At 38.7% G+C, this 13,164-nt stretch overlaps 2 protein-coding genes across 19 annotated transcripts in view; one reads left to right on the forward strand and one right to left on the reverse strand.

The window, feature by feature from the left end:
- Positions 1 to 11,440, forward strand: part of PACRGL (parkin coregulated like) — a 45,650-nt gene extending 34,210 nt beyond the window's left edge. For all 16 annotated transcript variants that reach the window (XR_001444680.3, XR_003729917.2, XR_013417793.1 and 13 more), the window contains one exon: positions 9,207 to 11,440. Coding sequence is in view for 5 of the 16 variants with exons in the window: in XM_078003211.1 (XP_077859337.1) it covers positions 9,207 to 9,230 (24 nt within the window). In the remaining 11 variants the exon portion in view is untranslated. The remainder of the gene's footprint in view (positions 1 to 9,206) is intronic.
- KCNIP4 (potassium voltage-gated channel interacting protein 4) overlaps positions 1 to 13,164 on the reverse strand; it is a 1,220,174-nt gene that overhangs the window by 13,596 nt on the left and 1,193,414 nt on the right. For all 3 annotated transcript variants that reach the window (XM_015138055.3, XM_015138058.3, XM_078003197.1), the window contains one exon: positions 6,299 to 6,369. In XM_015138055.3, coding sequence (XP_014993541.1) covers positions 6,299 to 6,369 — 71 coding nt within the window. The remainder of the gene's footprint in view (positions 1 to 6,298; positions 6,370 to 13,164) is intronic.

Raw genomic sequence — 13,164 nt, forward strand, 5'->3', positions numbered from 1 at the left:
CTACAAGGCTACAGTAACCAAAACAGTATGGTACTGGTACCAAAACAGAGATATAGACCAATGGAACAGAACAGAGCCCTCAGAAATAATACCACACATCTACAGCCATCTGATCTTTGACAAACCTGACGAAAACAAGCAATGGGGAAAGGATTCCCTGTTCAATGAGTGGTTCTGGGAAAACTGGCTAGCCATATGTAGAAAGCTGAAACTGGATCCCTTCCTTAAACCTTATACAAAAATTAATTTGAGATGGATTAAAGACTTAAATGTTAGACCTAAAACCATAAAAACCCTAGAAGAAAACCTAGGCAATACCATTCAGGACATAGGCATGGGCAAGGACTTCATGACTAAAACACCAAAAGCAAGGGCAACAAAAGCCAAAATTGACAAATGGGATCTCATTAAACTAAAGAGCTTCTGCACAGCAAAAGAAACTACCAAGAGAGTGAACAGGCAACCTACAGAATGGGAGAATATTTTTGCAGTCTACCCCATCTGACAAAGGGCTAATATCCAGAATCTAGAAAGAACTTAAACAAATTTACAAGAAAAAAAATCAACCCCATCAAAAAGTGGGTGAAGGATATGAACAGACACTTCTCAAAAGAAGACATTTATGCAGCCAACAGACACATGAAAAAATGCTCATCATCACTGGCCATCAGAGAAATGCAAATCAAAACCACAACGAGATACCATTTCACACCAGTTAGAGTGGCGATCATTAGAAAGTCAAGAAACAACAGATGCTGGAGAGGATGTGGAGAAATAGGAACACTTTTACACTGTTGGTGGGACTGTAAATTAGTTCAACCATTGTGGAAGACAGTGTGATGATTCCTCGAGGATCTAAAACTAGAAATACCATTTGACCCAGCCATCCCATTACTGGGTACATACCCAAAGGATTATAAATCATGCTGCTATAAAGACACATGCATACATATGTTTATTGCGGCACTATTCACAATAGCAAAGACTTGGAACCAACCCAAATGTCCATCAGTGACAGACTGGATTAAGAAAAGGTGGCACATAGACACCATGGAGTACTATGCAGCCATAAAAAAGAATGAGTTCATGTCCTTTGTAGGGACATGGATGAAGCTGGAAACCATCATTCTGAGCAAACTATTGCAAGGACAGAAAACCAAACACTGCATGTTCTCACTCATAGGTGGGAATTGAACAGTGAGATCACTTGGACACAGGGTGGGGAACATCACACACTGGGGTCTGACTTGGGGTGGGGGGAGGGATAGCATTAGGAGAAATACCTAATGTAAATGACGAGTTAATGGGTGTAGCACACCAACATGGCACATGTATACATATGTAACAAACCTACACGTTGTGCACATGTACCCTAGAACTTAATAGTAATAAGTAAAATAAAAATAGCACTTCTAAGTCAATTGTGGACTTGTGTTGTTTGCCTCCCTATTAGGTCCCAAATTTCCATGTGGTGCTCCATGATGTTCTGTGGAAGCTCACTCCATCTCTGCGTCTAGTGATACAGCCATGACCTGGGCAAAGTTAGGAAGTACATTTATCCCTTTGGCTGGACAACTGGATCTGTGGTTGGCATTTCACTAAATCTAGTCCACGTCTAAGCATGACTCCCCAGACTCAGAGTCTTGCTAGGAACGGTAGGACAGAGATGTGCTTCTTTCCTTGCTCAACAGGAGCAATGAATCCTGCAGCCAAGGAGCTGTGGCCTCTTCTTGCAGCCCTAAAGGGTCCCACCCTTAGGTTGTAGCCAGCCCCATCTCTGGCCTTTTTGTTCCTGTGAACCAATGAAATTATCATACTGTTTTTCGGTCACTTAATGTATCTTTTTCTAATATTTGTGAACAAAAGTATCCTGATTCACATGCGGACATCTGAGTCACAACTTCTTAAATATTATGTATCTTGGACCAATTTACATTAAAAGATAGCTGTGGACTTTGAGCACCTCTCTCTTTTTATCTTGTGGGATGGTATCAGTAAAGAGTTATTTAAAACAGGAATGACTATCTCTTTTTGTGCAAAAGAAAAATGAGAAACTTAATGTGGCTTATAAGATTTTTGCTCCATGCTTTTCTGAGTGGTAACTGAAGTCTCTCAAGTAGGAAGTGGCAAACTTAAAACAACAGCAACTCTCAAAGAGTACTTTGCACAATTACTTTACTTGTAAATGTCAATGGAGGTTATATCTGTCCCCTAATGTACAAAAAATGATAAAGGGTTGGGGAGGTCTGTACCGAATTCTGGTTTCCATTCTCTTATTATCAAGGCAAAAGAAGGAGAAAGGCATAGAGATTTGACTTTATAATAGCCTGGACTTGTTCAGTTGTGGATTCTGTTCATCTGTCACACCTTTAATGAGTGCCTCAGTGCTGGCCACTATGCCAGGGACATTAGTCCTCCTGACTCCCCTGACTCCCTGCCAATCAAAGACTGCTATGGCTTAGAATCATGCATTTACATGTAGTTGTCTTACTGGGTAATGAGGTGACCAATGTCATTATTAACTGGCTTTGTTAGAAAAGTTCCCCCAATTAGTGTAAATTAGTTCAACCATTGTGGAAGACAGTGGGGTGATTCATCAAGGATCTAGAACCAGAAATACCATTTGACCCAGCAATCCTGTTACTGGGTATATACCCAGAGGATTATAAATCATTCTACTATAAAGACACATGCACATGTATGTTTATTGCAGCGCTATTCACAATGGCAAAGACTTTGAACCAACCTGAATGTCCATTAATAATAGACTGGATAAAGAAAATGTGGCACATATACACCATGGAATACTATGCAGCCATAAAAAAATGATGAGTTCATGTCTTTTGTGGGGACATGGATGAAGCTGGAAACCATCATTCTCAGCAAACTATCACAACAGAAAACCAAACACTACATGTTCTCATAAGTGGGAGTTGAACAATGAGAACACACGGACATAGGGAGGGGGACATCACACACCAGGGCATGTCGGAGGGTGGGGGGGTTAGGGGAGGGGTAACATTAGCAGAAATACTTAATGTAGGTGATGGGTTGATGGGTGCAGCAAACCACCATGGAACGTGTACACCTGTGTAACAAAAGTGCACACTCTGCACATGCATTCCAGAACTTATAAAAAAAAAAAAACCCAACTGATAACTGCTATAGTTAACTTCTAATAAATAATGAGCACATATTTGGTGCCAGACACAGAGCCAAGCCCTTTACTGACGTTATGACTTTTTCATTCTTACACTATCTTATTAAGTAGCTTTGGTTGCTGATGTTTTAGTGGTATGAATACTAAGGTCAAGAGGGTTAAGTACTCAGCCCAGGGTCTCAGAGCCACTGGGTGGCAAAATGGAGATTAGATCCCATCATACCAAATCCAGAGCCCCTCATATCATATTTATTCTGCCTTTCAGGTTTAAGCAAATTAAGTGGAAATCTCCCATTATCCTTTATCATAGAATCAGATGGTCTCTCTACTTCTCAGTATGCTATTGCTATTCAAAATATGTTCATTCCCTAACCATTTCTGTTTTCTAGAGATTTCCCAGGTAGCTAATCAATTTAGAAAAATAACTGCAACAGCCTAGTTTTAAATTTGATTTTCATCCAAACTTTATTAATTTAGCCATTAGTTTTCCCTTAGAAGGCAAGGCATGTTACCAATATGCATATCATATACAACCATTACAACTAATTTCCCAAATTATAATCAGTGTTCATTGCAATTACTAGTATTTTACATAAATATTATAAAAGCAATGTTATGCATGGTTCCATATCATTAACACCAGACTAAATTTACGTGTAAAATTGGATATAATTTGCCCTAGGAAATTGGTGGTATATTTCTGATACATAAGTAATTTCAAGTAATGGAATCACTAATAGTTTTTGCCTTACTCATCCTCTGGAAGCCAGGTATAAAAGTTTATATTAGGTGAACTGTATTAGGTAAAACCTTTGGCTTCTATATTATAAATTAAGACTGTGCTGTAATTAAACTTGTTCCTAAAGTGAAGCAAACACAAATACGACATTATCATGAAATGATCAGTTACTCTCACGGAATGACTTAAGCTGCCATTAGCAAAAGAAACATTATGGAGACTGGAACCCAGGACACTCTTCCAAAAACCATCTCCTCTCCCTCTACTAACTGCTGCTTCTACACCCAGGATAAACCTGCCTGCCCCATCTTGACTTAGTTCATTCCCTCTCCTTAGTTCATTTCTTCTCCACTCTCAGCTTTTATTTTTCTCTTCTCAGTGATATTTTTCACTTAAGTTATGGGAGATGATGTTTTGGGATTCGTGGCCCAGAATCTTTGCAATTGTGGTACCCAGTCTGCATGAGCACGGAGTATGTGTGAGGAGGTTTTTGGGTGCCCCGTTCATCCTGCCCCTGTGGTGACTGGCTGGATTACATCGCAGAAGGCTGCACCCTTCTTTTTTCATCTGGACTCCACAAAGCTCTTGCACCCAGATAGCTGCCTACGCCCATATGAACTTTTCTTTTAAACATAACAGTTCTATTGAAATACAATTCTACCCATTTTGTTTTAATTTCTTTTGAATTTGTTTCATGCTTCACCTCCAATACCTTTACTGGAGTTCAGGCTTTCATCAGCCCCTGTCTGGACTCTTGGCATACTTAGCTGCTAATTACACTCCATGTTTCCAGGAATATAGCTCTGATGAATTAACATCCCTGCCAAAAATTCTACAAAGACTCCTCATCTCCTGCAAGATAGTCCAGTCTCCTGCCTAAGACGTGTCAGGATCTGGCCTCTGTCTCCTTCCCCAGCCTTCGCTCTTGGCTCTCCAATTGTGTATTCTATCTTCTTGATGATTTACACATGTTTTCTCTTGGTTCCCAGACCTGATATACTCTGTCCAGCCTCTGCCCCACTCTCCATTGCTTTCCATCCCATCCCAAGTCTTTATTCTGTTAGGGAGCTCCTGACTGTCCTTTAGACTTTGTCCATCGATTACACTGGGCAGGCTTCCCTGCTACAGCCCTTTTTGCACCCGTACCATTTCCTTGCTGACTTCATTCATCATCTGCTTCCCTTTATCAGGGCTCTCATCAACATTTCTGCTGATATTTAAGATGCATCCTTCCTCACTTCCAAAAATACATGCATCTTCCAAATTATCTCATATACATATATTCCATAAATAAATATATATATGTATATATGGAAAAGAGAAATTGGAATCACGAAGCAAAATATGTATAATGCTACTTCTCAGCCCAAGCACAACCAAATCAGAACGTAACAAATGAGGTATATATTTTTCACATATTTTTCCTCACAAAAATAAAACCCTTCACAGCTGATCAGAGTTCATGTTGGGTTTATTCTCCTAATTATATATATATCTATTATATCTCCTATATTTAAGTCAATATACTACAATTTGTGATCCGCCATGTACCATTTGAATCATATGAATTACATACATATATATATGAAATATATATACATATATAAGCTATGTAAGTAGGACATATTTCATTTTACTAGAAATATACAGTAGTTCATGAATGAAATTATACACAGTAGTTCATGAACAGAATTATACACAGTAGTTCATGAACAAAATTAAATACTTTCTAGCCAGACGTGGTGGCAAGTGCCTGTAATCCCAGCTACTCAGGAGGCTGAGGCAGGAGAATCACTTGAACCTGGGTGGCAGAGGTTGCAGTGAGCTGAGATTGTGCCACTGCACTCCAGCCTTTATGACAGAGCAAGACTCTGTCTCTCAAAAAAAAAAAAAAAAAGAAAAACAAAACAAAAAAAAAACTTTCTCTACAGATCACTTAAAGTTTGTCATTTAAAAAGAGATTTCCTCGTAGAATTGTCAGACTGGTGAATATAGTCTTTTTCTACATTTAATTTATTGCCCGTCTGCCCCACTTACTGAGACTGCCACAGTGGGGCTTTTGACTTTATCATCTTTGTATTTCCAAGGCCTACCACTGACTGGCCCATAAGGAGGTGTCAGTAACTGTTAGTTAAATCATTTGCCTTCTGGGACTTTTCACATGTAGTTGAAGAAATGGACTCTCCCTGTATGAGCCAATATAAAGCACTAGAAAATAAATTAAATGTGGCTTGCAATTTGTACATCTTTTGAAAGATAATTCTTGGCAATTACATGAGAGAAAGGGAATGTCCTTGGGCTTTATTTCCCCTGAGCAAAAATAATCATCACGGAACTCACATTTCCTCCTAAAAAGCGTAAACTAAAGTCAAATGATAGGAGTATAATCCAGGGCTTACCTCGAAACTCACAGCTCCATTGTGGTCCGTATCAAACGCATTGAACAGAAAATGTGCATATGTTGTAGAGTCTGAAATGGTGAAAAGGGAATATTAAGTCAGTGTTTCCATATCCAACATAAGACTTGGATTGCAGTCCAAGCTTCCTTTGATCCAGAAGAATTAACTCTGCCTCCTTTAGTTTGTGCTTTCTTCACAACTGCTTACCCTCTTTCTGTAGAGGACTAGAGTTTGAGATTCACAGGAATGAGCAACCTAGATGGAGGCCATTGGTGACAAACATTCTCTATGAGTTTCTGGCTGGCAATGCTGTAGTCCTGGGTGATGAGATTAACACTGGGACAAGAAATGGTCCCATAGGTGGATGTGAAGATTGAGACTTGTCTGGAATTTGCTTAGTGTTTGGGCGAGAACAGTTCTAGAAGTAAAGTAATAATAATATTAATGAGACAGAGATGAGTTGCTATTATTAGTGTCTCTGTCATTATTAGAACTTTCATCATTGTTACAACTCAGAAAATGATACTGGGACTTAGAGAGGGTGAAAAACATGCCCAAAGTCACACAGTGAAGAAGGAGTAAATCTGGGACATGAACTTAGGTCTTTCTGACTCTGAGAATCAGGCTAGCCCACAGCCAGTACCAGGCTAGCCCACAGGCAGTGAAGTTGGCTGATGGATTGGGGTCAGTGGTCACTTGGGAAGTTTCTGTGGCTGTGTTAGAAGGGGACTGGGTGGTCCTACATGTTCCTAGTTGTATGAAGTTGCATGAAGTAGGGAGCCCCTACTCTTTCAGGGTCCTGGGTGGGATTCGAGGAGCTGGGTAATGATGGACAATTATGTCTTCTGAAGTCTAACAGGTCTTCTTAGTTTGCTTCCATCAGCTATTCTTCCCCTCTCATTTTTCCTTCCTTCCTCTCCTGTTTCTCCTTTGTCTCCTTAATCTCTGGGCTTTCTGCCATTTCATTTAAAAGTCTGTATTTTTTCCTTATTGTTTTCTGTTCTGAGTGCCGAGCTTTCATTCCTAAGGGTTTCTGTGCTTGAACCTTGATAAAATTTACATGATTATTTTCAGTGTTTCATCTCATGGGCTTTAGCCTTTTATTTTAACCTTTTTTGTCTTTTCAAAATCAAATGGTAACCTTTTCGCTCATTGGCTCTAGCCTTTTATCTTCTGTTTTAAATCTCATCTCTTTCTAACTTTTAACCTTTATTGGGTTTTAACTTATCATTGATTTACTTTTTACTTTATGAATTGCTTTTTATAGGCTGTCAGGAAGCTAAGTCACAGTAACAGGAGTACAGAATTGCCCTCCCCAGATAAGAGAGGTCAGAGGTCATCTAAATTTCTCTCCTGGCTCTCAGGGCCCACGGCCTCCTTATGGGTTGTTTTTCCTGAATGCTTCAGTGCAGTAATTAACATTACTGAAGGCTATACATTTCATGAGGTAGATTGTACACTCAATTTCTCAAAATGACAGTGGCATCTTCGGTCATCTCTCACCTTTTTAATATGCTATGAGGAACTACTCATCTTTAAACACAGGAATTACTAGCACTATTTTCAGTGAACTAACCAAGCACCAACATTGAGTCTAAATAATATGTAACACCGTGACATCTAGAGTGGACGTCCATCCAGTATTGATAGGTTGCAGGAAGAAATCCTTTTGCATATGGAGCCAGGGGTTTAATTACCATAAACTTAGTTCTGTTGTTAGGAAGCTCCATTATAGAGTTATCAAGAATTGGCAGCCTATTTCAACTTGCAAAGTCGTTTTACTCTCAACAGTACTTTTTCACAGACTTCTTGAACTACATAGTGCCCTCTGGAGATGTGAATTGATCGATGGTGTGTTAAACTTATTTTCGGAGGAGGAAAAAAAAAAGAGATTTTGCATATTTTATAATGAGCTTCATTAAGCAAGTCTCTTGTTACCCTGTTTTTACAATCAGAGTAAATGTTTTTACCTTAGCAAGCAGTACTCACTGTGAATAATGGCTCAAAGCAAACGATGTTTGCTATTTTTTTAATCAAAAAAAAAAAAAAAAGAACATGGGTATGTGATAATTACTATTCTTCTCAAACGGAGTTTTTCTAGCTTAAAGCTTGACATGTGGGAATTATGCTTTCAATGTGGTACAGAGGACATCCTGTTCTTCTAAATGTGCCTCGGCAGTTCTTTTAGAAGTTACAGCAGCTTCCCAGTCTAGACAATCCATGCACAGAGGTTTTGGTAATAGCATAGTAGAGTCAGACTGCCTGAATTTAAATCTTAGCTTCAGCAAAGATTAAGTGCATGACCTCAAGCAAGTTGTTCTACCTTTGTGTGGCTCAGTTTCCTCATCTACAAAATAACAACATCAGTATGTACTTCATAGAGTTTTTTTTTGTTTTTTTTTTTTGTTTTTTTTTTTTTTTTGAGACAAAGTCTTGCTCTTGGCCCCAGGCTGGAGTGCAATGGCACGATCTCGGCTCACTGCAACCTCCACCTCCTGGGTTCAAGCAATTCTCCTACCTCAGCCTCCCAAGTAGCTGGGATTACAGGCACCTGCCACCACACCTGGCAAAGTTTTGTATGTTTAGTAGAGACAGGGTTTCATCACGTTGGCCAGACTGGTCTCAAACTCCTGACCTCAGGTGATCCGCCTGCCTTGGCCTCCCAAAGTGCTGGGATTTACAGGCGTGAGCTACTGTGCCCAGCCTTCATAGAGATCTTATAAAGTTTAAATGAGACACTATTTGCAAAGTGTTTAGAAATAAGCCTATATACTTATTAAAATTTCAATAAATATTAGCTATTATTTCCTGGACAAGCCACTTTTATTTCAACTACCTTAAACACATGTGATCAAATCTTTTACAAATGTAACATCTTTTCACCTTAAATAACTTTCTGTCTTTTTAGGATTTCTGTTGTGTGTCTAGGTGACGAGCTGTAATTTAATGCAATTTTCCGCTCAATAAAAGACAAGAAAATTATGTCCTAAAAAGCAATGGTCCTTCTGATGGAGTTTGGATTTCTTCTGGCAAGCACTTGAAGACAGTGGAAAGTTTGAAAGAAGAGGAGTGAAGCTACTTGCTTTGATTGGGTGAGAGAAAGAAGCAAAGGCATAGGAATGTCCAGCGAGGCAGAAAACTGGATAAAATGACAAAAAGAGAAACTGTCTACAGAAGCATCTGTGTTTCTGGTTTTACTCCACTGTGTTCTTAAGCACTCAATAAATATTTGTTAAAAGAGTGAATAACTGGCTTCTTGGAATCTAGATTTCAGTACAGTCCAGGGCTTAAAAGATGTAACAATGATCTCCCTTCTCCGTCTATGATCTCTTCCTGATCACATTTCTTTAAATAACAAAAATAGTTACTGAGTTTGTTAAGCTGAGATTGCCTCAGTTTCTTATAATTTTACTTGTGAAGCTAAAAAATAAATGTTGAGATTTGATAGTTGAGCAACAACATTTACAGATTCTTAGGATGGGAAGACATTTTGGATATGATTTAGCATTGTATTTACATTGAACAAAGGTAAAAATAGGGACTTTTAGTGACAAACTGAGGTCACCTAGTTACTTCATGGTAGAGTTGGTAATGAAATCAAGATATTCCTATACCACCTCTTAGAAATCCAAGGATACTAGAGTAGAAAAAACCTGAGGATTCCTTTGATGTGACTCCTACATTTTACAGAGAAACAACCTGAGGCCAAGAAAAGTAAACTACTCGAGGTACATACCTTGATAGGTAGCAGTCTGTCCACAAACTCTGAACTGTCTTAGTCCAAAAGTCTTAACCCAATTATATTGAGAACACAATGCATATAGCAAATAACCCTTGAGTTCGTTCTTCATAGTATTTGAACAAACACACTTGATTATCATGCCCCAGGTTTGTAGAATGAAATCAATCTGGTTTATTTCTTTTTCCTATCCCAAAGCCCTACTCCCATCGAATTCAAGCACGAAGAATAGAATTAGCTTCATGTATTGGAATATACAATTCATGACATCGTTACTGTGGTAAGGCAAGTTCATATGCATGAATAGTAGCTTCCGTCAATAAGCCCTCTGTAAATCACTCTGAAAAATTGTTAGAAATATTGTCCTAGGACAAGGATACTCAGTGGGTGAAGTCTTTTTTAAATTTTCATCTTTATGTCTACAGAACTCATCTGACTCAAGTGCCTTGCACACAGCAGCTGCTTAATAAGTGTTTATTGATAGATTATTATGACTTGAGCTCGTTCATTCATTCATTCATTCAACAGCTGTCTATTAGATGCCTAGTGTAGACAACATAAGTGCATTCCTACAACATGAGCAGAAATAGCCCAGGAAACTATGATTTTTATGGGCTTTAAAAATGTTTAGTGAACTAAAAGCTTACATACTAAGCTTCTATTATATGTGGAGTTTAAAAAGTTGTTGCGTAACCATATAGGCAGTAGCACCAACAAGCCGTCTCCTCTCTGCTTGCCTTAGAGTAGCCATACTTTATCCCCTGCAAACAAGAGGCTTGTGTTCAATCCAGTTTTTTCTGACATCCAGCTCACCGAGCAAGTTGGGCTTGATAAACTGTTTCACAAAGCAGTAGAGAAAGCTAACAGCCTGACACAATACAAATTGCAGAGAGTTCTGTAGATAAGACAAAGCACTTTCCTGGAGGAAATGGTGAGATGTTGTGATTTATGGACCCATCAGTGTTACTGTTCATAATGAGAAAACCTGTTGCATTCAGACCATCATCCTGAATAAACGATGGCTCCGTGGAATGGAAGTGTAAGGATGGCCATCATATGAATTTGTTTGCCATCAGAGATCACGTTCTTCCTTAGGACATTTTGCCTTTTCTGGCCACATATAAGAAACAATTTGTATGTATGATATTAATTTTTTTAATGCAAAGCAAATCATAATTCTTTTATTTCATTTCCTTCAGCAATGCCTCGTGTTCAGATTTCTGCATTCAATTAACATGAATAATCAAATAATTGTTAAGAGTGTAACAGTAATGTTTTCTCAAATCCCTAATCCCTTTGGATTTTGTAACAGGAATCCTTTGCAAAATAGATGTGCTCTGTTTAAGAAGATGTTCTCTAATGCGGAAATGTTGTTTTTCAAATAAAGATATAATTTTAATGTGGAGCTGTATCCAAGTTTTAGTATGTAATAACTTGATTTGAAATGATTGAAAACTGAGGATTTTCATCTGCATTGGTGCTTTGATATTAATGCTTATTAAGATGTTGGTAGGCACTCAGTAAATATAATTTTTCTTTAAAAAATCTATGGGTTTTTAAACAATTTAGAGAAATATGAGGTAGTTAATTAATTCCCCAAATTAATCTCTCATTAGTGCAGACAGTGAACCCATTATAATCCTGGCATCAAGTACTATTACCAATACCTGTCTCTGGTCTGTGAGAAGGGCCCTCCCCTCTGCACTGTAGTAATGAGATGGGGTGGGAGAGTTGTCGTCCAAAGTATATCCAAATTCACTTAATAACAAGTCTTCCTGTGTTTTCTTAGAATTCTAATTTAATTCTTTTAAGAGTCCATCGAAAATAAAAAATTGTTTTGACAAGTCAGGCACAAAATTGTTTTAAATCCACGAAACTAGCTAAAACCAAATGGAATTAAAACCCCAAAGGAAACCTGACTCTTGTATGAAACAACTAATACTTAAGTGCTGTATACTTTTCAAAGAGCCTTTTACAGATACTATTCCATTGTACAGTGATAGCCACCACGTGAGGTGGGTGTCATTCATTCATTCATGCAAAAAGTATTTATCAAGTGCTATTACTTGTCAGTTACTGTCCCATGACCTGTGGCTACAACAGTAAACAAAGTGGAGAAATCTGTTCCCCTGGAGCTGACATTCTAGTGGAGAGAAAGACAAAAACAACAATAGTACAAGTGAAATATATATTATTGGATTGTCTCAAGTGCTATAGAGAGACATAAAGCAGGGGAAGGAGGAATGTTCAAGGCATTGCAATTTAAGATAGAGTGATCAGGGCAAGTCTCACTGAGAAAGTGGCATTGGAGTAAATGCAAAGGTGATGAGATCTTGAGATAGATATTTGAGAGAAGAGAATTTCAGGCGGAGGGAACAGCAAGTTCAAAGACCCAGGAGCAGCAGCATGTCTGGTGTGCTGGTGGGATGGCCACCATTTGTAGGCCACTCTATAGGTTGTGGCTTATGTTCTATGGAATGGTATGGTTTTGAGCAGAGCAGTAACATGATTTGCTTACATTTTAATGGGATCACTCTGACTCATTTTTAAGAGTAGACTATGGTTCGAGGAGGGGTCATCAGAATCAGAGAAGTCAGTTTGGAGACTACTGTGTTTATTTTGGCAGGAGATAATGGTGGCTCCTTTAAGTGGAAATTAGTAAAATAAAAGGCCAATTAGCAAGGTCAATGGCAAAGTCAACTCTGGCCATAATCACAGAGAGAAACAATTGTCCCCTATGTTGAGTAGACGTCAGAGTTGAAAGGAAGTACTAGATGGTTCCCTCCTTGAGGTAAAACCTTCTTCCTGAACTTCCGATTCATGGACTCCACCATCCCATCCCATCACTATCTTTTTCCTCCAAATCTGAATCCTATTTATCTCTTTTCTTTTCTATCCTAAAGCTAGTAACATCTCCTTTACCAGCTCCTTCCCTGTGTATAAACAATGTCCAATCTCTTCTACATTAAAACTAAAGTCTTCCACTGGTATCTACCCAGCACTATGGCCAGTTTCCTCGTCATCCCTTCACTCTTCCAGCAAAGCTTTCTGTAAGTGCTGTCTCTATTGGTGGTCGCTGCTTTCTCATCGTCCTTTTCACCCTCTGCAATTTGGCTTCTGCTTGTGC

Source organism: Macaca mulatta, chromosome 5 (genome assembly GCF_049350105.2).
Source record: "Macaca mulatta isolate MMU2019108-1 chromosome 5, T2T-MMU8v2.0, whole genome shotgun sequence".
Lineage (NCBI taxonomy): Eukaryota > Metazoa > Chordata > Mammalia > Primates > Cercopithecidae > Macaca > Macaca mulatta.